This window comes from Lichenostomus cassidix, chromosome 2 (genome assembly GCF_008360975.1).
Source record: "Lichenostomus cassidix isolate B80296 chromosome 2, HeHo_3.0, whole genome shotgun sequence".
Taxonomy (NCBI): Eukaryota; Metazoa; Chordata; class Aves; order Passeriformes; family Meliphagidae; genus Lichenostomus; species Lichenostomus cassidix.
The window spans coordinates 46,126,760-46,152,701 of NC_139482.1; the positions used below are offsets into that span (position 1 = coordinate 46,126,760).

The 25,942-nt window shown below is 40.5% G+C and overlaps 1 protein-coding gene across 2 annotated transcripts in view; it reads left to right on the forward strand.

The window, feature by feature from the left end:
* BMPER (BMP binding endothelial regulator) overlaps nucleotides 1-25,942 on the forward strand; it is a 148,536-nt gene that overhangs the window by 84,614 nt on the left and 37,980 nt on the right. For both annotated transcript variants that reach the window (XM_085051396.1, XM_085051397.1), the window contains 3 exons: nucleotides 1,971-2,016; nucleotides 10,236-10,565; nucleotides 17,602-17,938. In XM_085051396.1, the coding sequence (XP_084907522.1) occupies nucleotides 1,971-2,016; nucleotides 10,236-10,565; nucleotides 17,602-17,938 (713 nt within the window). The remainder of the gene's footprint in view (nucleotides 1-1,970; nucleotides 2,017-10,235; nucleotides 10,566-17,601; nucleotides 17,939-25,942) is intronic.

Below are 25,942 nucleotides of genomic sequence, written 5' to 3' on the forward strand. Positions count from 1 at the left end.
CACATGTTAGCAATAATGGGTTTCCTTATTCTACAAGACAAAAACAGGATCTCGGGCCAACATGGTGGCTCAAGTAACCAGCCTCAGCAGGCTGCCTTGGAGATTCCAATTTCACTTGAGTTCTTGCCACTTCCAGCTCGGCTGATGATTTAAACTCTTTTATTGAAACAGAGAGGTAAGGCTGTGCAATGCAGTGTGTGGCATTCAGATGCATGTCTCTGTTCCTACAAGTATATGTTGCCATGCTCCCTGTTTCTGTGTGGTTTTAAGGGTCCCTCCTTTAAGGGGTTTTGTTCTAGCAGGTGCTTGGTAGGTCTCCCTGTTGCAGCCTGGTCCTCAAGCTATTCTCTCTGCCCAGCAGCCTGGAAGCCACACAAACATTCATGTGCTGCCCAATCTGCCAGTGAAACTCTAACCCAGCGCTTTTCTTAACTCCAGATGTGTCTCAAGCCTGTTCACATGCAGTTGGATATCCAAAGCCAAGCTTACACAGAGCTGTGCCCTGCAGATGATATGCTCAAGTGCATTCATGACCAAGGATACATTCATGCCATCTGGGTACATCAAGCAAGAGCAGGATAGAGCATGCTGCACTCCAGACTGCTAGCAGATACTTGGAGTTCAATTACCCCCATGCATATCGTCAAAGCTTGGCAGCACTGTAGGCAGAAACCAAGGCAGACAGCAATACGGCTGCCTGTGCCCGTTTCCCCACTCTTTGCATAGACCTGTCACCAATTTTTTGTCTGTTTTCACAGTTTTCTATACTGTTTAGTGGGCAGGATAGCACACCTCCATTTGCTTGCTCTTGCTGTCCGCACCTTGCTCACCTGCTTGGTGGGGAACAGAAGCAGTAGTCCCTCAGGGGGGACTTCCTCTGTGTTCAGCTGCTGTTGGAGCAAAGGATCAATACTGGGGAGCAGCACAGCTCCATATCCCTCTTCCTTCCCTGGTGGGAATATGGGTGAGCTGCAATATCACCGTAAGTTCTGTTATACCCAACACCAGTTTTTGCTTGGAAAAACACATTGCTCAGTCTGAAATTTTCCAGGCTTATCTCCTAGCTTGCTCATTAACTTCAGATAATTTAAATAAAATAAAATAAAACATATTTTTAGTTGATGAGTGAAAATGAGCATGAATGTATGTACACAGACACATTCCTCTTATTTCTAGTCAGCCTTGTGTAACACTCAACCATAAATAGAATTGACCCAGACAGAGTGGTAAATTAATACATGAACCAACCTTCCTTCCTTCCTTCCTTCCTTCCTTCCTTCCTTCCTTCCTTCCTTCCTTCCTTCCTTCCTTCCTTCCTTCCTTCCTTCCTTCCTTCCTTCCTTCCTTCCTTCCTTCCTTCCTTCCTTCCTTCCTTCTTCCTTCCTTCCTTCCTTCCTTCCTTCCTTCCTTCCTTCCTTCCTTCCTTCCTTCCTTCCTTCCTTCCTTCCTTCCTTCCTTCCTTCCTTCCTTCCTTCCTTCCTTCCTTCCTTTCCTTCCTTCCTTCCCCCTTCCTTTTCCTTCCTCCCTCCCTCCCTCCCTCCCTCCTCCCTCCCTCCCTCCCTCCCACTTTGTTTTAGGAAAAATGAATGATTTGGGAAGACTGTGAGGGCGGAGCTGATTGCCTCTGCATAGGAAATGTATATATTTTGGGAAGGTGGGGGAAAAAGTAGTGAAGTGATCTTGTTAACCCTGTAACTAGTCTGCTTTAGCAATCTGTGAATCTGAGTGCAAAATTCTCTCACAGTTTCTCTAAAGAGAAAAGTGGTAACAGAGAACCCTTTTGGTATTTCATTTAAGACTGCAAGGAAGCTTTTTGAATTGTTCTGTTTTTAGCACCTGATATTTGAAGTTGTAACCAGGGCACTGAGTTCAAACACAACTATTTTCAAAGGCTTATCTAGTTTACAACATGACACAGTCATTGCTCCAAGAACTCTTTCATTAAATCAGCCTGTCTTTCTCCCAATTAGGGTAAAATCCTGAACAGAAAAGGATGCTGTCCAATTTGCACTGAAAGTAAGTTCTTTTTTCACATTCTTTAAATTATTTTATTCTGTGAAAATAAATATATAGAAGTATGGTCACTTTTCTGCCATTTTTTTAGAGGCGGCTAAAGGACAGGTAATTGTATTTGGCTGTGGATTTTGCCTCCTATAAGTCTGTAAATTTAAAATGAAATGCCTGAGTATTTTGGTTTTATTTTATTTTTCAAAATGGCACTATTTTTGTCAAATCTGAGGTGCTGCATTTTGAAAGATGTAGTTGGTCTGTGAAATCTGTAGGCAATAAAGTAAGAAAATGAATAAAGTTGTAACTTTTAGGACTTGGGTACCTTTTACACCTGTAACTAACAGTGTAGCTATGTGCATATATAATCACACCTTTGCAGATGATTTTTGAGAGTTAAAAAAAGGTGTGCAGAAATCTGAGACACAGTCTGGCGCAGCAGGGGAAAGTAGAATAGACAACCATTCTTTGTTTATGATATTTAGTTCAACTCTTACCTTGTTATCCCTTTACTCATCACTTCAGGAATGATCATTAAATTTCAATATCACCCTACTAGTCAGCAAAGGACTTACACAAATACTTATCTTTAAGTTTGTCCTATTTAACTCAACAGGGAGACCTGACGTTAACAAGATAGCATTACGTATTTCCTTCAGTATGTATTTAAGTATTTTACCAAATAGGTAAAATGGGGTTTTATAATCTATAGGAAGGCTTCTGAAAGAGTAAAGTGTTCCTGTTCTTTTGTCTAAAATCAAATGATTTTGCTGTTCAGCTCAGTTTTGGGTTCTCTTGAATTGTACAAATCCCACATGCTAAATATCTGTTTCTTCACTTGGCGGCTCCATCATTTTGAAACATGTAACTTGGGATAAAATAAATCTAGCTTGCAAGTCTTCATTATCAAAATGAAAGTAAATACAAGTGACAACCTCAGAAACACTTGAAATAATACTGAGCAGAGGAAGAAATGAAAGAGGATTCAACGGACCAGCAGTTGATTTGATGTTAGCTGAGTTTCAAGGGAGAAGAAATTTCCATAGGCCTTTGCTAAAATATGACATACCGTTAGTGTAATGAATTTATCGATCTCTATCTCAACTCTTTTCTTATGTTTCAGTCGCATTTAATCTTTCTCAATGTGTTCTTATGTAACACAAGAGGGGAGGAAAATAGTGGGGCCAGCCATTCCCTCAAAGCACAGGAGACCCTCTATTGTAGGAGGTTAAAAAGAAGACAGTACAGTAACTCCTTCAGAAATGCTGCCAGAGAGCAATGACTTGTGGTAATTGTTTCATGGGAGAAGGAGGCAAAAAAATGGAGGTCTTCAAAATTAAAATATCTCATCTAGGAACCAGGTTATCTAAAAATTCAAAACTTTTTGATGATATAAGAAGGGAATAATCATGACTACAAACATGTGACATTAAGGTCAGGTCATTATTGCTTTCCTGCCATGCAGATCTGTAAAGATCCTGGCTCCATCTTTCCAGTGACCACTTTCTAGGTACTGGCAGGCTGCTATTAGTTCTCCCCAAAGGAAAAACAACCTGTTCCCTTATGGAAAAGGATCAAGGGTCTTACGGGTCCTCATTGCACTGCCTGTACTTGAGCCTGAGAGGCTTGTTGTTGTGTCTCACAGTCCCATGCTCCACCATGGCACATGAAATAGAGGGGTCCTTTTTTAGACAGTTGTCTCACTATGAACCCATTTAGTATTTGGAGAAGAGATGATTCCAAACTTTTATGATTGAAAGGGCATTCTTGGCTTTTACAGGTAATGTAATCAAGGAGCTTAAATATCCAGTGTCATACAGCAGTGGTGGCTACCTCTAGCTGCTTTAACATTGGTGTTTTAACATTTGCCATTTGCAAGGAATTACTTCCACCTTTGCACCCGAAGTGCTGTAAATCTCATCACGACTATCATGCGATAGGATTTGGAAACTTTTCCGATTCAGGCAATTTTTGATAAGATGTACACACAACCCCTTCCCTCACCTACTTACTCATGTTGATCCTGATCCTCTCCCCACATACTAACACACCAAACATTTCTGGCGGTCCAGCACATATTAATTTTCCAAAGTAAAAACAACATAGGGAGGTACAAGAACATACTGTACACAGGAGAGCTTTGAGTACAGTTTAAATGCAGCCAATTTCCATGAAGTGGGTCAAAACCAGTCACGTTGTGAAAAGATACACTTTAAAGTTAAAAAAAAAAAAAAAAAATCAAAGGATTATTTTCAAAGCAGTTTGTTGCAGAGAGAAAAAGTACCCCGTCTCCTAAAAGGCTGGAGAGTCTCTTTTGTCTACTGTTGCTGAAGTTAACTATAGTTAGTTTTGGCATGTTGCTGTTTAAGCTCCATGGCTGGCGTACAGTTATCACTAATTAAACACAGTGGTCATACCAGTGGAAAATTCAACAGTTTAGTTTATGCTGCTGTAAAAAATGTAATGAAATGTACTCTTTTGGGCTTGATTTAGAAAAATCACCACTGACGTCAATTCCATAAATTAGTAATCCTGTGTTAGACCAAGGTCATTTTCATATTAAAAAAAAGAAAAAACTAAACCTGAGTTCAAATAACATTAACAGACTGCTCTCGACTTCAGACAAAGATAGGAACTTGCAGTGGAGGTTAAACCTTTGGTCTTGACAATGAATTCATAGGCCCTGCTGAAATTACAGTATGCAGGATGAAAACTTCCTACTAAAACCACGTAGATATATTTTAATCATTATCAATAGTCCTAGCACAGTCTTACACAAGTCATTGTGAGATTCTGTGGATGAAGTTTTTTCAAAGTGGACTGCAGTCATCTAGGTTTACACGTACAGTACACATGATTAATCTTGCAGTAAAGGCTGCTTTTGGGAGAGAAAATTTTGTTCATAACAAATCGTTCTGCAGCTTTTTTACTTTACAAAATGATCAGTGGAGCTAAACCAAATTCAAGGGCATTTGGACCCACCTTAGGAGTAAGACGTTGGTACTTCCAGTTGGTTCTGCATCCTTTTTATGTGTTTTTATAGAATTACTGAAAAAAGTGCTGACTTTCAAAGAAAAGAAGAAAAAAAGAAAAAGCAATTAAGTAAGGTTATGCATTGTAGGTACCTGTGAGAGCAGGAAGTGGGACTGAAGGACCACATAGGTCCCTGGTTTTTGTGTTATTTCCTTTCCATGGAGAAATACATCAACAAAAAGACTGCAATTGTTTATTCATACTGGAATACTGGTAATGATTTACCTCCCATTTCCGCTGTGATGGTCTACTGTATAAATATGTATTTGGACAAATTGAAATATCTATTTTATTTATGAAATAGACCATAAAGACTCCTGTGGAGTTTTTGACACCACACCTTGTAATGTGTATTATATCAGGCTGCACTATGAAGCAGTTATAAGGAAAGTCCTCTATGGCAATACATTTTTTACAGAAAACCTAATGAAATTCTATTATGTGTGTTCTGTAGCTAGTTTTTAAAAGTTAATAATGTGTTCTGTTTGATTTAGGGCTTAATTCAGCATATGGGCTAATTACATTCAAAGTTTCATTTTATTTTTAAAAGGCTGAGATATTTTTGAATTATAGATGTGCAACCCAGAACACCCTTCACTGGTAAACGTGTATTTTTTCCTCCCTCTCCTTACTTAGAAAGTGTCCAAACTGATTTTAGTTACAGTTTAAAGTATATTTTTCTTGGCCACTCTTAACTACCTACAAACTCAGAAGAGTGTGACCAGACATCTGGACATCTTGGACTTCAATTGACTGCTCTGATCTCCTGAAAAAACAAAACAAGCTATTCCATGAGCACCAGAGCTAACAGAGCCTGGTTTCCTATGGATTTGTGTCCCATTTCCTTTATATCCCAACAAATAATAAACCCAGCTAGAGACAATATATCCTGTGGCTAGTCTGGAGCTACAAGTGTGCTAATTGCCCAGCCAGTATGCTCGTGCTCTCGGCTGGTCAGGATGTATGTGCTGACTGTCTGTCTGGCCTCCACCACGCAGTATATATATTTTGCCTTTCTAAAAAGGCTAAATACTGTCTGGGGGAATGGAGGCACTGGGTGGAAGGCAGAAAGGTACTTTCTGGCAACCACTTATTTTAATAAGTGGTTCTTACCTGTACTCATCATACTTCTTACTAGAAATGAGTGGTCTTTCAGACTTTTATCCCTCCGCATTGGCCAAAACAGGTTGTGATTTTTTTTTTCTTTATGAGAGTATGTTAAAACTTAGGAAATACTAATGTGTTCTTTTCCATGCTGTTGCTTTTTTAACTTCCTTTTTTGTACAGCTAAATGTGTTTTCAAAAACAGCGCCTTTTCTAATGAAAGTCGCTTTTTCATTTGAATTGGGAGCATGATTTGAAAATTCAAGGAAAACATGCCAAGAGCTCTATAGTATTCACTTTTAGCACTTAACTACTATTATTAGTTTTTAGTTTGCAAGTAAGCTATAGAGCCTTAGGTGGGAGCTCAGCAAACTGCATTAATCACACAGGTAGTTTAATATTGTCAAATGTAGAAGTGTGAAGTCTGTATTTAGTTGCTTAAAAAACAAATGTGAAAACTGCCAAGCTCCCAAAAGCTTTTATGAATGCCAGAAGGTTTGAATATTGATTTCAGAGCAGCATGCAGGATTTCCAAAAGAGGTTTAGTGGTGTTTGCATCCAGCTCTCAGTAATGTTTAAATCAGAGTTAAGTGCCTGAGGTGTTTTGAAAATCACAGCCTCCTGAACATAGCTCTGGGGCTCTCCTTTGAAAAATCTGTGTTTTTCAAGGAGAGAGAGGGAATGGGTTAATTTGGATTTATGCGCGTGTGTAGATGAGCAAAAAAAGACACCAAAGATCATAAATGCCAGATTCAAAACAAGGAAGAGGCAATGATTCTTCATTTCCTTTGCCCAAGGTTGTTGTAGATGCTAAAAACATTTTTGGACTGGAAAAATTCACAGAAAATATTTCTGTCAAAGGTTACTAAGTTAAAAGAAACCATGTCTAGCTCAGAAAGTCCCTAATCTGAAAGCAGTTGGAGGTTGGGGGAGTCTTAGGGGGAAGTATTGTATAGAATTGCCCTTTTCTAGCTCTACCTCAGACAGCTGACACAAGGAGTGTTGGCAATAAGCTGGGAACAATTTACTGTAGGAAAAAAAGGGAAAGACCTACACCTGTGATGCTATGCCTTGTTATCATAAGCTAGCAAAATTCATACTCCAGGGCTGGGGACCATAACTTTGGTGATGCACCAGCACCTCTCCATGTGTTATGTCCCAAAAGAAAAGCAAGTCACACACAAATCTAGCTAGAAATCAGTGCTTCCAGTAAATGTCCAAAACTGCCAAGTAGAAAGACTGGTTTGTTTCAGAAGGGAAAAAGAAAAAAAGAAAAAAGAAAAAGAAAAAGAAAAAAGAAGCAAACCATAAAATATGCTGTGATTGAAACTCTCCCTAAAGGAAATAAACAACAACTCAAAAGCCAAAAATGGCAGGAACTCTTTTCATGTTGACTGTCTTTTGCAGTCTTGTTACACCCGGTATTTAAGGTTTATTTCCAGGCCAACCAGTTTTTCTTACTGGCAGTGCCTGAGTTATCGCACACACTCTTGCAGGTTGTGGATTTATTTTTAAACCCCACAATTTTAACAAACCTTTCAAGAATGTTTTACACAGTGATATCAGAGAATCAATTATTCAGACTGTTTTTAGGTGGATTTTCCCTCCTCCATTTCCTTGGTTATTAAAGAAAACAGCGAAATTTGGATCAGACCTTCAGCTATCCAGTCCAAAATACATTTTTAACTGCATGGCATCAAGTTGACATATGATGTGACACGATGTAACATAACATAAAACAACATTACTCTGCATAACACATTAGAAATTAAAAATAAATATTTCCTTTGGATCCCATTGGTACAATCAATTTTACTTGCACATCTCTAAATTATGTTTGTTCCTCTCATGTCTTGCCTCTTAGCTACTTGCTTAGGTGAAGAATCAGCCTCCCCCTCCCAATAGGTTGGTTAAAAACATGTATAACATGTCCACATTCTTGGCCTTTAGAAACGAAGACAAAAATAAGATCTTTCCTCTGGAATCTTCATGTTTGGCTGATTTTTTTTTTGTTGATAATTTCCTTGGATTCATAAAAGTTGTCATTAAGCTTAAGGAGAAATTAAAGCTGGAAAAGCTGGTGATAACATGTATCTTAATACTCATCATGCAGATGCGTAGATGTGTACATAAGGAAATCAGAAACATGTTAGTATGATTTAATAATGGGTAAAAGTCAGATGGTCTCCATAGAAAATCTATAGATGATTTTTCCTATTGGTAAAAATTATTTTGGTGATTAAAAGCTATTTGGTTCCTGCCGATTTATGAATAATCAATTAATATTTTAATGAAGTTTGGAAAGCGGTTATTAACATCATCACTGGTATCAGTGAGGAAAAGAAAGCTCACAGAAGTGCACAGTTTTGAAAGCACTCTCTTGCCTACATATCTTGGTTTTCAGACTCTGCTTAAAGGCTTTTAGGCCTGTTTTCTGGAAATGTTGATAAAATATGGGTCATTCTGACTTCTGATGGAGCTGTCAGTATGATGTCCTTAAAAAATTGAAACTTTTGGTCCCTAGTTGCCAGACACAGTAAAGAGGGGTGATAATGATGCCAGGATTAGTTACTGGCTTAGCTAAAGAAGCATGCATGTGACTAATTAGGGGTAAAGTACAAATCACCCAGGTACTAGCTCTGTGATAGCTCTGCGCCATATGGTGAGGGGAGAGTGAGGTTAGGCTTTAGGAAGACTTTTCTCACAGTAAGGATAGCCCAAGTGCTGAAACAGGTTGCCAGAGGTGGCTGTGGATTTGCTGTTACCACTGCTCTTCAAGGGCAGGTTAGATAAACGTCTGTCAGGAATAATACAGGTACGGGTGATTCTTCATTGCAACTGGAGAAGAAAAAGGTAATGTCTCCTGGAGTGCCCTTCAGCCGCATTTTCTGTGTCTCTGTTTAGGTTTCCTTGGGTGCTCTTTACAGCAAGAAAAACACCAGAAGGGTTACAGTTGCTTTAGCATAGCACTCTGCTTAGGCTGAAAAACTGTTGAGAGAGGTGTATTGTGTAGTTAGAAATGTATTGCACTCCACGGAACGAATTCCCTTCCCCTTCTCCATAACATTAATGTCTCCTTCTTTTTTGTAGATTTGAATTTGCCTTTTTTAAAGCTGCTTTTTCAGGCAAGCTATTGTTAGTTAAACAGGCATCATCTTTCAAGAGCAGCCTTACCCTGTGGGTATACAGCTGGCAAGAGCAGTGTGTATTTCTCTGCCTTGAGACTTCTTCTTCCAGGAACAGCAGCAATGTGGTTAGAACCTATTGTTATACCAGAAGACGGCAAGGCAAATATATTTGCTGCTATCTTTGGTTGTAAGGCAATTCAATCTGTTGCTGGGTAGCTGCAGGGTAACTCAGCATCATTGACATGAACATGGAAATGTTCTGTCTTTGGGCTGTGACTTCTTTGACCAGCATATGGGTGCAATGATCCACAGGAAATCTCCATCCATTTGTAATGATGCAAATGATTGGTAGAGGCACCATGCTCTTTGACAGTCACTGCATCATGTTAGTCATGTACTACTGACTTTTAGTTGGTAGTGTGATAACAATAACAACTACAAGTCGGTTGTGTATAAACAACATATACAATAGCTTGTAACAGTGAATGAAGATGGTGGTTCTACAGCTTTTTGGAAAAAAAAAAAGACATAAACACACCTAGCTTATAAATGTACAATATTTATAAGTTTGTATATGTAAAATATGGACAGAACCAGCTCCTGCTGAAGTGATCTGATGGCTTTTAATTTCAGGGAGTCGCTGAAATTTGAAAAAGTTCACAGGCATTGTAATAACCTAAACTGTATATTATGTTTAAGGGACAAAGCTACAGCTTAGCCCTCCTATGCTGCCCCAGGGATCAGCTGGCATTTTGGTTACCACCCACTCTGGGAAGGACTTTTACTAAAGCAATGAAGTTTTTGTTTTTCAAAGATATATTTATTCCTAGTGGGTGCCAGCCAAAATCTGCCCTGTAGAGCAGATAGATTAGGTGAGAGCAGCATCTCAAAATTCTTATCAACTGCTTTTCTCAAACTTTGATTGATCCTGATATGGCGCTTTTGTTTCTCACTCACCTGCAGAGCCTGGAGTTTGCACTGTATTTGGAGATCCTCACTACAACACTTTTGATGGACGGACATTTAACTTTCAGGGAACATGTCAGTACGTTTTGACGAAAGACTGCTCCTCCTCTGCCTCGCCCTTTCAGGTGCTGGTAAAAAACGATGCCCGTCGGACCCGTTCTTTCTCCTGGACAAAATCAGTGGACCTTGTGTTGGGCAGAAGCACAATCAGCCTGCAGCAGCACCTCACAGTGAAGTGGAATGGGACCCGAATTTCACTACCTTGCGAGACACCACAATTTCAGATCGATTTGGATGGTTATTTGCTGAAAGTGACAACAAAAGCAGGTAGGGCAAGTATATGTATGTGTCTGTGTATGTGTTTGTGCGTGTCTCTTCTTTCTCCCTAAAGAACTTCTGAAGTTCAACATGAACAGTAGTCAGTAAAAAAGCATTATAGCAGTAATAAATACAGTTATAACTCTTTAGAGATCAGAGAAACCCACAATGCTTTCAAAATTCCTGCAGCCCACAAGCAGACAGAAATCCCAGCTATGAGTTTGAAGTCTGCAGGATGTTGGCTAAGCTGTGTTTCATTCTGTGGCTGACAATTAACTGCCTGAGTAGACAAATGTGCCATGACTTTCACTTCCAGTAACTTAAAAGTGGCTTATACAGAGTATGGTGTGTTGACCCTGGCTGGACGTCAATCAAACATGCCCACCATAGCAACTCTATTGCTCTTCTCCTCACCTGGACAGGGAAGGGAAAATACAATGGAAGACTCGTGGTTCAAGATAAGGACTGGGAGATATCACTCAGCAATCACCATCATGGCCAAAATAGACTCAGTTTGGAGAAATTGGTTTAATTTATTGTCAATCAAATCAGAGTAGGATAATGAGAAATGAAGCCAAATCTTAAGAAAGCTTCCACGCTCCCAATCCCCTTCTTCACAAGCTTAACTTTACTCCCAATTCTCTCTACCTCCTCCTACCCTGAGTGGTGTAGGGGGCAGTGGCGAATGGGGTTTGCAGTCAATCCATCACGTATTGCATCTACCACTGCTTCCTCTTCAGTGGGATGAATCCTAACACTCATTACTTGTTCCAGCATGGGGTCCCTTCCGTGGGAGACAGTTCTCTGCAAAGTTCTCCAAAGTGAGTCCCTCCCATGGGCTGCATCTCTTCAGTTCTTACAGAACTTCACAAATGTGTTCTTCAGGTGCAGACTGGTGGAGTCCTTCAGGACTAGACTCCAGCATGGATTCCCCATGGGCTCACAAGTCCTACCAGCAAATGTGCTCTACTGTGGGCCTCTCTCTCCATGGGTCCGCAGGTCCTGCCAGGAGCCTGCTCCAGTACAGACTTCCCACAGGGTCATGGTCTCCTGTAGGCATCCATCTGCTCCACTGTGGGGTTGTCCAGGGCTCTAGGTGGCTCTGGACTCCAGCATCGACCTCCATGGGTTGCAGGGGTACAGCCTTGCCTTACCATGGTCTTCACCATGGGCTTCAGGCGAATATCTACTCCAGCTTCTCCTTTCCCCCTTCTCCACTGACTGCAGGATAGTTTATTTTACACTTTCCCTCCTCTTCCCAACTGCAGTTGCACGGGCCTTTTCTTCCCCTTCTTAAATATGTTATCCCAGAGGTGCTGCCACTGTTACCAAGGCCGAGCCCATCTTGGAGCCAGCTGGAATTGATCCATCTCAGCACCAGCTGCAATTGGCTCTGTTGGACATGGGGAAACTTCTAGCAGCCTCTCACAGAAGCCACCCCTGTAGCCTTCTGCTTCCAAAATCTTGCTATTCAAACTCAATACACAGCATCACTGTTTGATACTTTGAGATAAGAACAGAGAGGAGATCAGTTCTTAAACATAAATTTCAGATTTTTCAAAGTTGCAGCAACATATCTTGCAGTTTAAGTTGGCAATTACATAAATTCATGGTTAAAAATGGCTGGAATGAGTTTTAGTTGTCAAATTATGGAAATATTTCACTGGGGCTACCCAGCAAAATGGAGGCTCTGGTTTAAGAATCAAGGCCTAATTTCCTGTTCGGTGCTATCTTATTTGGCTTGCTTTGTGCCCAAGTAAGAAGTTGTCTACCAGGAACAGAGTTTACAGCACCACAAGCAAAAGGAAATTAGAAACTTTATAGAATATGTTACCTTATTTTTAGAAACAGGGAAGGGAGATAGCATTCTCTCAGGTCTTTTGAGTCTTAGAAAATACATTAATTTTCAAAATGCTAAAGCAGAGGACTTGATTTTGTTTTGATAAACTGTTCTGGAACTATAGATATATCCTTCCATAGATAAATACTGAGGGGAAGTTTAAAACTTTCTCATTAGCATGTGTTAGTTACTCATGTAGTCCCGAGAGATTTCACTTACACAGTGAAGTACTGTTTCAGTGAGAATACTATTTACTGTTAATTCAATTAAATACCATGTGACAGCAGTGAAACCAGTCTTTCTTATGGAGTGATATGGTTGCAGGCTTGATGCATAGTCATACTCATTATCTAGCATAATTTTATTTTCAAGGGGGACACTAGCACCCAGTGTTGAGATGAGAATTTAGACACCTGTTCATATAGCCTTGGGAAATGTGAGTCTGCATAATGTGGATCCCAGCTCTGGGCTCACTCCTCAAAGTGGCAGTGCAGATTTTTGTGGCTGTCTGTAAAATGCACACAAGATGACCATTATTCACAACTTCTAATTAGAAGCATCTTGAGGGTTTTTCTTTGCAGCCAGCTGAACACCATGAATTCAGGCGATGTGGATTTCATTAGCCAACCACAGGCCAAGGAAAGGTTTTCAATTGAAGATGAATGACAGCTAATCCTGCTGCTATTCCATTTGTCTCTGGTGCAAGCCTAATAAATGACTACACACATCCTTGTCCATGTGTTGGCAGAGGAAGTGCAAACATGGCATATGACAACATACCAAACAGTGTGTAATCACTGCAAATTATAGCCTAAATAATTCCTCCCCTTAACGGAGAAGGATCAGGTTTCTCTCACTGAATACAACATGATGGGCCAAGTTCTCCTTTCCTCAGCACATAAGGCCTGGAAAGCAGCAGAATGGCCTGGCTGCATTTTGCTGGGAGAGGACAAGCAGCAGAGGCTGTAGAAAGGAAGAATGTGCTGAGTAGAACTGGTTTAGAGGCAAACATGTTGTTCCACAGGAAATTCGGAGTGCCGGGGGGAAAAAATTGGAGAAATTTCTGTTTCAGAAGGAAACACGGATTTTTAAAAAATATATGCATTCCCAATGTAGGGTGAAAAAAGAGAGGGAGGGAGGAAGTAATGAAAAATAAGCAAAACTGCTGCACTAGAAGCAGTAAATTCTAAATAAAATTGGGCTGGGAAATGCAGGGTCTGGTGCTTACAACTCAGCCAGCATTCCCACAGATTTTGGTTTTCCTTTTGCAGAGCAGGGAGTTGAGCCTTGGATATAACAGGGAAGCCCAAAGCTTCAGGAAGTCTTGTGGTCCCTGGCTACAGGGCAATGTGCATGGCAGGGCAGTCCTGCAGTTTCATACCCTGGCCGTTCAGGCTTCCAGGCAGCCCACCAGGCGAGCTGGCAGGAAACCATCTTGGAGCCTTGCCTGTGTTGGAAGTTCATTGAATACGATATGTCTCCCTGAAGCATTTCAGTTCTGATGAATTGGCATTTTCCAGTGAAAACCTGTTTTGTTGCTAAATTCCTCACCAGCTGTAGCCCTGGATGCCACGCTGCAGCAGTCCTTGCACTTCGCGCTGGCAGCTGTGGGTGTGCTTGGGATGGTGTTGAGTCCTTATCCAAAATCTGTATGTTAGAAAGACAAAAGAGTACAGGTTCATGGGGCTGGTGTTACTTATTTATTCCTCTATTGAATGGGCATTTTGTTGTTGTTGTTGTTTCTGTGCTATCTTTTGCACAGAGGCACTTTGCTGCACTTTTTCTGTACAACTGTGGCATTGCATCTTTGGGGAAGAGTCATTTGCCAGTTCTCGAGGATGCTTTTAAATCTTGAGGATGCCATGAAAATCATCCAGAAAAATTGATGAGAGCTCCCAGCATGGGGAACTCAGTGTGTGATGTACATAAATCCAGAAGGACTTTTTGAAAATGGAGTAGAGTGCATAATGTGCCAAGTTAAGAAATCAAGTAACAATTTAGTTAAGCATCCTTCAAAGAGAGGGGATAATTGGAAAAAAAGAGAATATTCCTTTTCTGCACATCCCCAGATGGGACAGATGTTGCATCCTTTGGCTTCACATCTCTTGAATTCTGATTCTTGTCCAAGTGAATGGGAAACTCATCCATTTTGGGCGGGGGGAAGAAAAGGGGGGGTATAGGCACCAAGAAACTCTTCCAAACACTTTCTGCCTGCCAAGGAGACCATTTCAAACACTGCTCTGTAGCATAATCCTGTCTGTCACAGCTCTTGTTGGTTTACAGAAACTAACTGGATTTTCTGCTTGTGAACAAACAAAAGGCACACACTGCACAGTGTGATCAGGCTCCAGCAAAATTATCATGCATGTAGGAATAAATACCCTTCCTTGTTACTCCAGAAAGGAATAAGCTCTGTTATGGACAGACCCATTTAGGCTGTTCATCAAAGCCAGAAATTAGCCTTCCATCTGAGCAATTACAGCAGAATAAAATGTAATTAAGCCATACCATATAGAGGAAAGTATGTCCTTGTGGTAGTTACGCAGTGAGTCTCTTGAATGAAATCCAGTAACCAGGCAAGAATCTCTAGATTTAAAAATGTGCATTTTTATATGCTGAGAAGAAAAGCCATAATTTTATGTTATTCGTCTGCATACCTGCATGCCTTTTGCAGGTCCACAAAAGCAAAATGTAACAAGTAAATTAACTCAGGTGAAGAAGACATAAATATTCAGAAAAATTTTCAAGCTAACCCTTCATAATCAATGTATTTTCACTGAAGGTCAGTAAGTCTTATCTTGAGGAAAAAAATAATCATAAAAGGAAAATAAGGATAGAATCCTTAGCCAGTCTTTTCTGACTTTGTTTAAAGTAAGGAGCTTCTGATGGAGCTTCTCTGGGGGAAAAAGTTGAACACAGCCTTAAAACTAGTTATTTTCTTAAAAGAACTGTCTGAGAATTTGGATCTTGATACATTCAACTTTGAGAAAGTTTACATGATTTTGAAGTCTGAAGAAATCTTGGTTTATAAGTTAATAGCAAGTTTTTTCTGAATGCCAGCACGGCAGTATTAATCTTGTGTCTGCAAATCAAGCTGTGTTTTGTTTTGTTCAGTGTTGTCAGAAGCAAAGACAGCTGGATTTTGAATTTGTCCAGCAATGATAATGTATGAAGCAGCTTAAAAGGCAGCTTTCCCCCTTGCCACTGTGCTGGCCTCATTAACAGTTGTAGTCTTGCACAATTTCTCAGTTGGCTGGGTGTAAAGTGCCTTTGGAGGAGGAGACAGTGGCCCCATCCATGCTGGGTTTATGAGGTAATTTGAAACTGAGTTCAGGCGTAGTTAGCTCAGGATGTATTTGCACTATCATTGCTAACCTAAGGTGCTAAGAAAATGGTTTTAATAGACTGTTGTGACAGGTGATGGAGAATTATCTTCACAGCCTTGACGAGTAAATCATTCCCAAAGTTCTTGTTGACAGGGTGTAACCTCCACAGGCACCAGGGCAGGATGTTAGGATGGCAATGCACCCCTTCTATAGCCATAATTGTTGCTTGAGCCTCACCCTGTTCCTCTGCAGCACGGATGGGAATTGTCATAGGAGACAATGGGATGTGTTGCTGAAGGAAGGGTTCCAGCTTTGAACTGAGTCACTGGTATTTTAATTACTTACATGAGGATAGGGCAGAATTTGGATCACACAGTGACAAGCACTGATTCACAAGAGGAAAGGGTGGTGCAAAGCCAGCCCACACAGCAGATGAAGAAAGCTGGAGTGAAGCCCTTGTTCTGCACCAGAGTGATGCACTTTGGTATTCTTGGCTAAGAAGGGAGAATAGGGTAAAATCTGGATTATCCTGTTTGAAAGCAGGATTCTGTGTTTACCCTTAACTAATTGCTGCTCATAGGTGTTTTATGAGAATACATTAACATCATCAAAATGATTTGTCATCTTCAGATGCAGGATTACTGCAGATGTGGCATAGAAGTGTTCATGAGACATTGGAAGTAATTCAAGAAAGACGATTTTTGGATAGAAGTTAAGCAGCAATGTTTCTTGGTGTTTTTATCCCAAATTATTTTCCCTTATGAGATTCCCATTTACTCCTCAAAGAATGGAATTAATTTAATTTACCATCACTCAGGTGAAAACTAGAAGTTTAGTCTCCATCTGATCTCTGGCCCCTCTAGAGTACTGCTGGGACCAGAAAGATGTTCAGAAAGTAGTTTATTCGCTCTGCATTAGATAATCCTGTTGTGATCCAGTGCTGCGTATTTTACCCCACCGAAGTACCTAGACAGCTTGTGTAAGCTAGACACCTAGCTTTTAGATGGGTACAGAGAAAATAGATTTCACCCACAAAAAGTAAATTTGATTTTGATATACCAGAAGTGCCAAAACTTCCTGTAAAACAAATTGTAGCAGAGGGCTCACATCCCAGGCAGTAGATGAAGGTTAGATGTTTACCAAAATTTGTCAGTGTTGCTAACTTAGGCAGATGACTTCAAAAGATTCATAATTAATGCCTTTTCAATGAACATTTTGAATCCAATCCGGAATACTTTGTTACAGCAGTTTTGCCCATCTGACATATCTTTGTTGTAATTTTTGTAACTGTCTTTACTCCCACAAAATAAGGTACTTGTATTGGAACAGTTGCATTCATCTCAATGAGCGATCAGTGTCAGCTTTGTAGGCAAGAATGGGATGTTTCCCATAAGGTAGTCACTGCTGGAGACTCATGGGGCATGGACATCTTTGTATGCCCTCAACCTGTGCAATGGGTGACAATGGCTGAAATTCTGGGGCCCCCACAAAGTCAGCTAGAAATTTACCATAGCAAATTCAATTTTGCAGAATTTTGCAAGAGCCTGCCATTGATGTTGAGAGTAGTCCTGCCTTGGCTCCATATGTTTTAGGAAAGCCCCATTCATCAGCAAGAAGGACCAAAACTAAGCAGAGATAGGCATGACTGCATTGTAATTGTGATTTAAGAAACAGTCCACTTGCCAGAGGCACTTATAGGGAACTATACAGAAATCTAACAGCATTATCAGAACAAAGCCAATGGCTTTCTTCAGGTTCCCATGAACCTGAAGAACACTGTTTCACAAACATAAGGTGCAGTTTGTTATTCTCAATTTCTCTTTTTTTTTTTTTTTTGTGTGTGTGTATTTTGTGCATTTTTGTCTTACCTTTTTATTAGGCTTGGAAATCTCATGGGATGGAGACAGTTTTGTGGAAGTCATGGCTGCACCGCATCTGAAAGGCAAACTCTGTGGTCTGTGTGGCAATTACAATGGGCACAAGCGAGATGACCTGATTGGGGGGGATGGGAATTTTAAGTTTGATGTGGACGACTTTGCCGAATCCTGGCGTGTGGAGTCCAATGAGTTCTGCAGCCGCCCGCAGAGGAAACCTGTACCTGAGCTCTGTCATGGGACAGTCAGGGTGAAACTCCGAGCTCACCGAGAATGCCAGAAACTCAAAGCGTGGGAGTTCCAGAGCTGTCATTCAACAGTGGATTATACCACATTTTACCGGTAAGTGTGGCTTGCTGTGGAGGGACATACTAAGTTACTGTATGAGGAGAAAAAACACACAATAGGCCCAGTTTTAGTAACATTTGAACACATGTATTGAGATGTTTTTGCTAAGAATTAATATACAGGCTTACAGTTACATTATGGGAGGTTTTCTGAGTCCAGAATCAGAAGATGGTACTGAGCTAATAGACATGAGTAGCCAACAGTGAGAAAGGGAGGCAGGCTTGTGATCACCTAGAGAAAAAGTACTTTTGGAGACTGCGGAAAGAGGAGGAAGAGACTTCAAAACATTTTTGTAAACTCACTCTGATTTCAAAGTCAGTTGTGAGGTTGACTTTAATTGCTATTGCTTGTGATCTAGAGAAGTGTGTCTTCCCAGAAACATTTTGAAAATTATTTTATTAAAGCAGGGATACTAAATACTGCTAGTGCCTCTTGGATGGTGTGGTTTGTGGGTTGAGAGTCTGAAAGGGGAGAGTTAACAAAAAATTCCATGCATGGCCCATCCTGCCGTGGGAAAAAAGAAAGAAAGACAAGGATCTAGAATCCTTGTCTGAGTGAATTATTGAAGAATTTTTATCTTTAAAATGCTTACAGTTTAAAACACTGAGACATATTTTCTAATCTTTAATTGCTATGAATTTATTTACTCCTCACTTAGTAAACACAATTGTCTATTCTTTTGAATACCTGACATAAAAGATAAGTGCAAGCTGAGTCACAGTTGTATGGTTGTGGATGGAGCTGCCTGATCTCTATGCTCCAAGCTTTCCCCACTTGGGCACATTCACTGAACTATTTGATTTATTAGGAAAAGCTTTTTAGAATGACTCGACTTCCCTTATGAATTGCCTTTCCTCTTTTTTTATAATGAGACAGAAAGACTTTTATCTACTCCAGCACAATATGTCTGGGACTGGGAAATGGTGGAAGAATACACACAGCTTGGCTTGTAGTCTGTGTGCCTCTGTACTTACTTTGCTGTAGTGTATCCCCATGCTAGGAGCCTGGCAAACAGTAAAGATTATATCGTGCACAGGTTATAATACTTTATCTTTTCCAATGGCTGAAGGCACAACAGAGAGCACTAGAGAAGCTAACACACACACAGGGTCTGTTGAATGCATTTCAGCAACATTCCCATCTCACTTCCATCGTCCTTTAAAGGTAAGTGATGACAATGCAAATGGAAAACAGGCACAGAGAGATTTGTTTAATTTTGCAGTGGATTTTTTGTTCCTTTTTTAAAGTAGCTCATGATTAATTTAGTGCAATACACTTCCTGACACCACAGCAGAAAGTGATTTATATTTTGGCTACAACAGTCCAAAAAAAAAAAAAATTCTACATACTTGCACACAAGAATTACCATGGAGTTTTTCTGTTCCTTTAAAATTATGTCTAATGTGTAGCCTGGAAAGTCAATGAAATCAAGCAAGTATTTAATTTGATTGTGTCCTTTTATTAAAAAGTGTATTTTTCCCTAAGGAAACATTATATTGAAATGACTATCATATTCTGTCAGAAGTAGCTGTTCATTTGTTTCCATTAAGATGTTGCTGGCTGTTAGAATGCTCAGCTTCCAACACAGGAATAAAGGTAAACTATAATTTATAGTTAAATAATGGTATGAACTAGAATGCTGCTTCTTGTAAGGAACTGATGAAACGGTAGCAAGGAATTTAGTCAATGACCATGGCCATTTTTCTTACCAGGAAGTTTCCGTAAGGAGGTAATGATTATGGGACACACATTCAAGAAAATTCTGGAAACCCTTCTATAATAAATCTTTGCAGATAGAAATGTGTGTGTGTGTGTGTGTAAGAATATTGCAAAGATTTGCATTTTTCATTAATTACTTTTCAAATAACTCATTACTGATGATATGCTTTTGCAGGAGATTTAAATTACCATTAAAAGAAATTCAAATTAACACAGTTTCTTACTGAGATATTTTTGGAAAAGCATATTTAGTCAATGTTCTCTAATTTCAGGGTAAGTTTAACTAAATTTTTTTAAATTCTGCTGTTCTAGCTCTGAACAGGCTCCTAGCAGTAAGAAAAGTGAGGAGGCAGAATGATAGGGTCAGATTAATTTATTTTCTCCTGATGTATTCATTGAATTAAATAGCTTCTCAGTTTTTACCCTCCAACATTACATACTATGGAATTTTTCCTTTTGAGATATTATATTCTCAAGAAATAACCTTTCTTGGTCATTCTTGCCTATATAACTGACATTGCTTCATTTTTATTCTGCTGCTTGGGTAGTGACCTGCTGTTAATAAAAATTCTCAGAAATAGAAATAAACACAGCAGGAACATTAGGAATTAGGGTGTGTTTTCTCCAAATACCAAAAAAGGCATTGAACAATGCATTGCAAACATTTGTCTGACATTTTGTTACTGAGGAGATTTCTGTGAAGATATCTCAAAATCATTTTAAGTCTCATTCTTTTTACAGCTGTAGTTTCTCCTTTTGTTATCCATCCAAAAAACATACAGCATGATTGTTAAGTGAAAAAGACACAGTTCATGTTTTAAAGAGTAGAGACCTAGCTTCATGTTGACTCCTGAGCTTGACCTTGGGAGATCTGTGACACTGTAGGTTATGCAACTTGCCCTTAACTGGTTTTTTTTGATGTTGTGACTCTGGTGACTTATGTTTCCCTGCAAAGCATATGGCAGAAGAAAGCACAATGTAAGTGCAACAAAGGTTTTTGAAATAGTTCTGACTGTAGCCTAACAAACTTAGCATCTAATTTTACACCACTCTTTCAATTCTTTGTTTTGTAACTAGACACGTTTTATGTTTTTTTAATTGTGGTTTGCTTTGTTTAGTTTTGGGCTGGTATTTTTTGTTTGTCTTTAATGCATTGCTAGTTGTTCAGTACTCATGAGTAATACTCTAAAAATAATCCTTAGGGTTGAACTTTTTGGGGGCAAGTTCATTAAGCAGGGAAATGATTTTGAATTTCCATGAGATTTTTGTAAAGTCTGTGTGAAGAAGAGATTAGCAGTTAGTGTCATCACCATTGCCACTTGTCTGATTTGGTATTTCAATATGGCTAAGCATCCTAGAGTGGTCCTTGAAAAGAAAAAGTTACCAAGGTTACTCAGTAGCAAGTTTTTAGACAAGGTATTTAAATCATATATGCAATAAAGCTGTCACTCAAACTTCTGAAACTGCTCTTGACTATAAGCAGAACTAAAAATATGTGATACTATCTCAATATCTTGTTCTGGTGTTATCAGAAAGAGCTCTATGACATTATTGGGAAATATTATGGTATCATTTAATCTTATGGAGGAGGATTTGGGGATCTTGGGGAACTTGAGGAAGGAGAAGAGGACTTTCTGTGCTCACCAAGGCTCTATCCCATGGCTGATCTCGTTGTGCATCTTTGAGCTGTGCTGTGCTGTAGCTGTGACACCAGCCCTGGTGATGCCAGGGAGCAATGTAACAGGGCAGGTCACCAGTGTGTCCCCATGCCTGCTTTGCTTGATCATGACTGACACCTCTCAGGAGTCTCCTTGGGAGCCAAAGGAGCAGGCAGCCCCTACCAGGGGTCTCAGGACTGCAGTGAGAGAGGCACAGAAATGCTGCTTTATACAGGGAGAAATTTGGCTGCAGGAGACACTGTAGCGGAAGACTCAGGTCTCATACCCCCAGAACACCTGCCTTCATTAGCATCCATGGCTTCCAGGTAGGTTGATGGGGATTTTTTCTGTAAACAGTTGCATTAACAGATTTAGAATGTGACATCAACATATCAGTACATCAACCATCTCTAATACACCTACAGAACAGCTGAGTTCATAAATGAGTAATTAGACAGTGCTTGAGTCTCTTACTACTGCCATAGCTTTGGAAAAAAATTTAGTATATTGGTTTTGCCGTGCAGTAGATTTCTCTCCTTCACATTGGAAAATTTCTGTCCCTAACTCTTAAGGCAAGTCTTTTTATTATTATTACTTTTCTTCTTATTAATATATATATTTTGCTGTTGTTGTTATTATTATATTTTTAACAGATAATAGCACACTGAATTATTCATTACTCTTTTTCTCTTTTATATTTGTCCTGGGATGTGTTTTTCTGTTAAACACTTGAATTTAATCATCTTCAATATTTTAGGGCAAGCAATGATTAACATAGTAATAGCATAGTTTGTTTGAATCTGTTAATCACATGCATTCAAGAATTACAAATCTACTTTATTGCAAGTGTTCCTTGTGATGTGGTGACATTACTCCATCTATAGTTCTTGGTTAATCAGTTAATAAGTTTCTATTTCAGTTAACCGATTGACTTTATGTAGTTAACTGCTTCAGTCTTGCAGTTTTTCTAAAAATTTCCACTTAACTAAAGAAAATGTTACTGCTTAGAGTTAAAGCATAAATTACAATGTTGTGAAACCCGTCAGATCTCGGTTATTAAGTTTGGCAATGATGCCATAAGTGGCTGCAGAGAGCATGTGAGCCGCTGCATTGCAAAGATAATTACAAACTCATTTGAAAGATGGGGACCAAGGGTTTGTGGCTTTGAAGAAGAAGGTTTGAAGGTTTTTTCCCTGTTAACAATGATGTCCTACAGCAGTAAAATTAATGGGGTTATGCCCCTATATTTACTCAGCATGATGGTAGAGAAGAAATGTAGGCTGAAGAATGACTTCAGAAAATCCTGTTTCAAATGTTTAAGGGGTGGATGGAACTGGGGTATCTGGGACCCTCAGTTTACTGTGAAGGGTGCATATTGCAAAATTCTGCCCACGAAGTTTTCAGGTCCTGGCTGTGAATTAGGGCCCAGCAGTTGCTCCTGCTGAGGCCAGGCTGCTCCAGGGCTCCTCTGTGGTGTAAGTCCAGGATGACTGTAGCTGTTGCTGCTCACCAGGGTGACTCCTGTTCTGGTTCCTGCTCCTGAACCAGCCTCCACATGTTTCTTTCCACCCAACCCAGGGCAGAGCTGGCCTGTGTCCCCCTTCAAGACAAAGCCAGTGATGTTGGCTCAAAAAAAGGACTGATGTTATGAAACTGTGGCTGGTCCCCTTACAGACCTGGCACAGAGCAGGGGTTGGCTCATGCTTCCACTGGCCCTTGTGCTGAGGAATGGATGTTTCTGTGCCTGTCAGAACGCCTGCCTGAAGCTGGCCCTGAGTCTGGGTACTACCAGCAGTGTAACCACAACAGAGAGGAGCTCAAGATGAAACAATTTACTCAACTTCTTGGGCAAATTGTCATTGAGCAGCTGTACGACCTGGGGAACTTCTGGTAAGAAAGGAATTTAAAAATATTTGAAACTATTACTGGTGCTCTTTTTATTTTTAAGCAAATCTGCACCAGGATGTGAGTTTTCTATGAATCACAGAATCACAAAATGGATAAGGTTGGAGAGGACAACAGTGGGGTCATCTAATCCAACCTCCCTCATCAAGCATGATCATCCTAGAGAACATTGCACATGATTATGTCCAGATGCTTCTTGAATATCTCCAGTGAGGGAGACCTCTCTGGGCAATCTGTTCCAGTGCTCAGTCACCTGCACAGCAAAGAATTTCTTCCTCATGTTCAGGTAGAACTTCCTGTGCATCAGTTTCTGCCCATTGCCTCTTTTCCTATTGATTGACACCACTGAGAAGAGCCTGGAAACATCCTCTTGGCACCCCACCTTTAGATATTTATACACATTAATGAAGTCCCTTTTCAATTGTCTTTTCTTGAGGCTTAACAGACCCAGCTCCTTTCAGCATTTTCTCTTAACAAAGATGCTCCAGTCCCCCAGTCATCTGTGTTGCCTTCCCCTGGACCTGCTCCAGGATCTCCATGTCTCTCTTGTACTAAGGAGTCCAGAGCTGGACATGGCACTCCAGTTGTGGCCTCACCAGGGCTGAGTAGAGGGACAGGATCACCTCCTTCGACCTCCCGTCAGTGCTCTTCCTAATGCTCCCCAGGACACCATTGGCCTTCTGGGCCACAAGGGCACACTGCCAGGTCCTTCTCCACAGAGCTGCTTCCCAGCAGTTTGGCCCCCAGCCTGTGCTGGTGCCTGGCATTATTCCTCCCCAGGTGCAGGACCTGGCATTTGCCTTTGTTGAACTTCAGACAGTTCCTCTTTGCCCATCTCTCCAACCTGTCAAGGTCCTTCCAAAGGGCTGCACAGTGCTCTGGCAGTAGATGCATAGGCACTACGAGAGCCAGTGTGTCCCCAACCCTTGCAAGAGCTGTGGTGCTTGGGAACGAGTTCTCCATGAATATCTGTCCAGGCTGTCTACTGCCTTTCCTTTATGCCTCTATATGAATTGACATTGTCCCCCAAACCACTAAATGTCAACCTGTGCATCTTGTGTAAGGCTGTGATGAACTCACTGAAATACAGGTAAGAGGCACCCATGACTTAGACTGCTGATGGCTGACAGTGCTAACAAATAAGAGAAAATGGACTTTGTGGTGTCTGATACATTTTGGGATTTCTATCAGCAAGCATCAACTGTCCTGCCTATATGCTAGGGGTAAGGAGTACTGCATATATGTAAGTCTATAGATCACCACTGTTTTAAGTCCCCTCCTTGAAGAATTTTTCATCTGACATAGCCAAGAGTGAGTGAGTGCAAGCTGCCAGAAAAATACTGTTTAGATTTAAAGATTAGAAGTTTTGATTTGGACAAATGGGTTGAGTGGTCAGAAAAGATAAATCTAAAGGCAAACTGAGCTCAATTATCTGCAGATCATGATTCCTCTTCATTTTTCCCCACACCCCTGACCCTGGTGGGGTATTTTTCATTTAACCAAGTCCCATCCACTTGTGTCTGTTTAGAAAAGTACCTCAGGAATTTGGGGCTAGAAAACATTCTTCTCTTTGTATCAGTGGTTATTACAGCTGTAAAACATCGAAGCAGTGCCAGAGGATTCACAGATGTCTCCTTTCCTGTTGAGGTATTGGGATTCTGTGGGGGGAGGGATTAGAGTGGAGCGGGCTCCAAAATCTGACAAAACAGTGGTGTTGGATAGACACCATTCACCTGGGACTGGCCATAGCTTGCTTTCAGGCAAGGAACACATGCTTCCCCAATCACCCACTTTGTACTTCCCTATATGGAAAGTTAATTTTTTTTTTAAACAAGGAGAGATCTGTTATAGGAAAACCAGATGAAGCAGCATACTACCATGTGATTAAACCCATTCCCTTCCCTTCCCTTCCCTTCCCTTCCCTTCCCTTCCCTTCCCTTCCCTTCCCTTCCCTTCCCTTCCCTTCCCTTCCCTTCCCTTCCCTTCCCTTCCCTTCCCTTCCCTTCCCTTCCCGGCATGGCATGGCATGGCATGGCATGGCATGGCATGGCATGAATGTGTTTGTTTTGCTTGCCTAATTACATGATCACAACCCTATTAGTCCTTTTACACTGAATGAGATGTTATTTCCTACTGGTTGTGACCACATAACGAAGCTTCTTTTCTCACTTTTCTGGGAAAGAGCTCCATTTGTGATTATCATGAATACAGGTATATAGAGACTTAAGATGAAAACCTGCTTCTGCCAAGTAAAACTTAATTGCTTTCTGGTTTATTCCCTGGCTCAATGAAATTCAAGTCAGGTGTTTCATAACCAATGGCTGTCTTCCTCATTGTCCAGTGTCTGACAGATGTGAGACTCTGCATGGGAAACTGTAAGATCAGTTTGACTGAGACAAAAGTGATCCTGGAAGGATTGTAGGCACTGTGGAGTAGGGAGGAGGGGGGACACATCTAATAGAAAAGCAGGGTACCGCCAGTGCCCTTATAATTTGTCAATATGGACTGCATCCTCAGAACTTGTTACTGGATTACTTTTAATAGAGGTTTGGTACATTGGTTTTATTTGTTTTTCTCTGGTGCCTTGAAGTCATGAGGTAAAATTCTGATTCATTGAAGTCAATGGGAATTTTGCTGTATTTGCATGACAGGTTTTCATTGTGACTTTTCCTGTCCCAGGCAGCTGTATTAGTCTAATGTCTTGCATCAGTTAGTA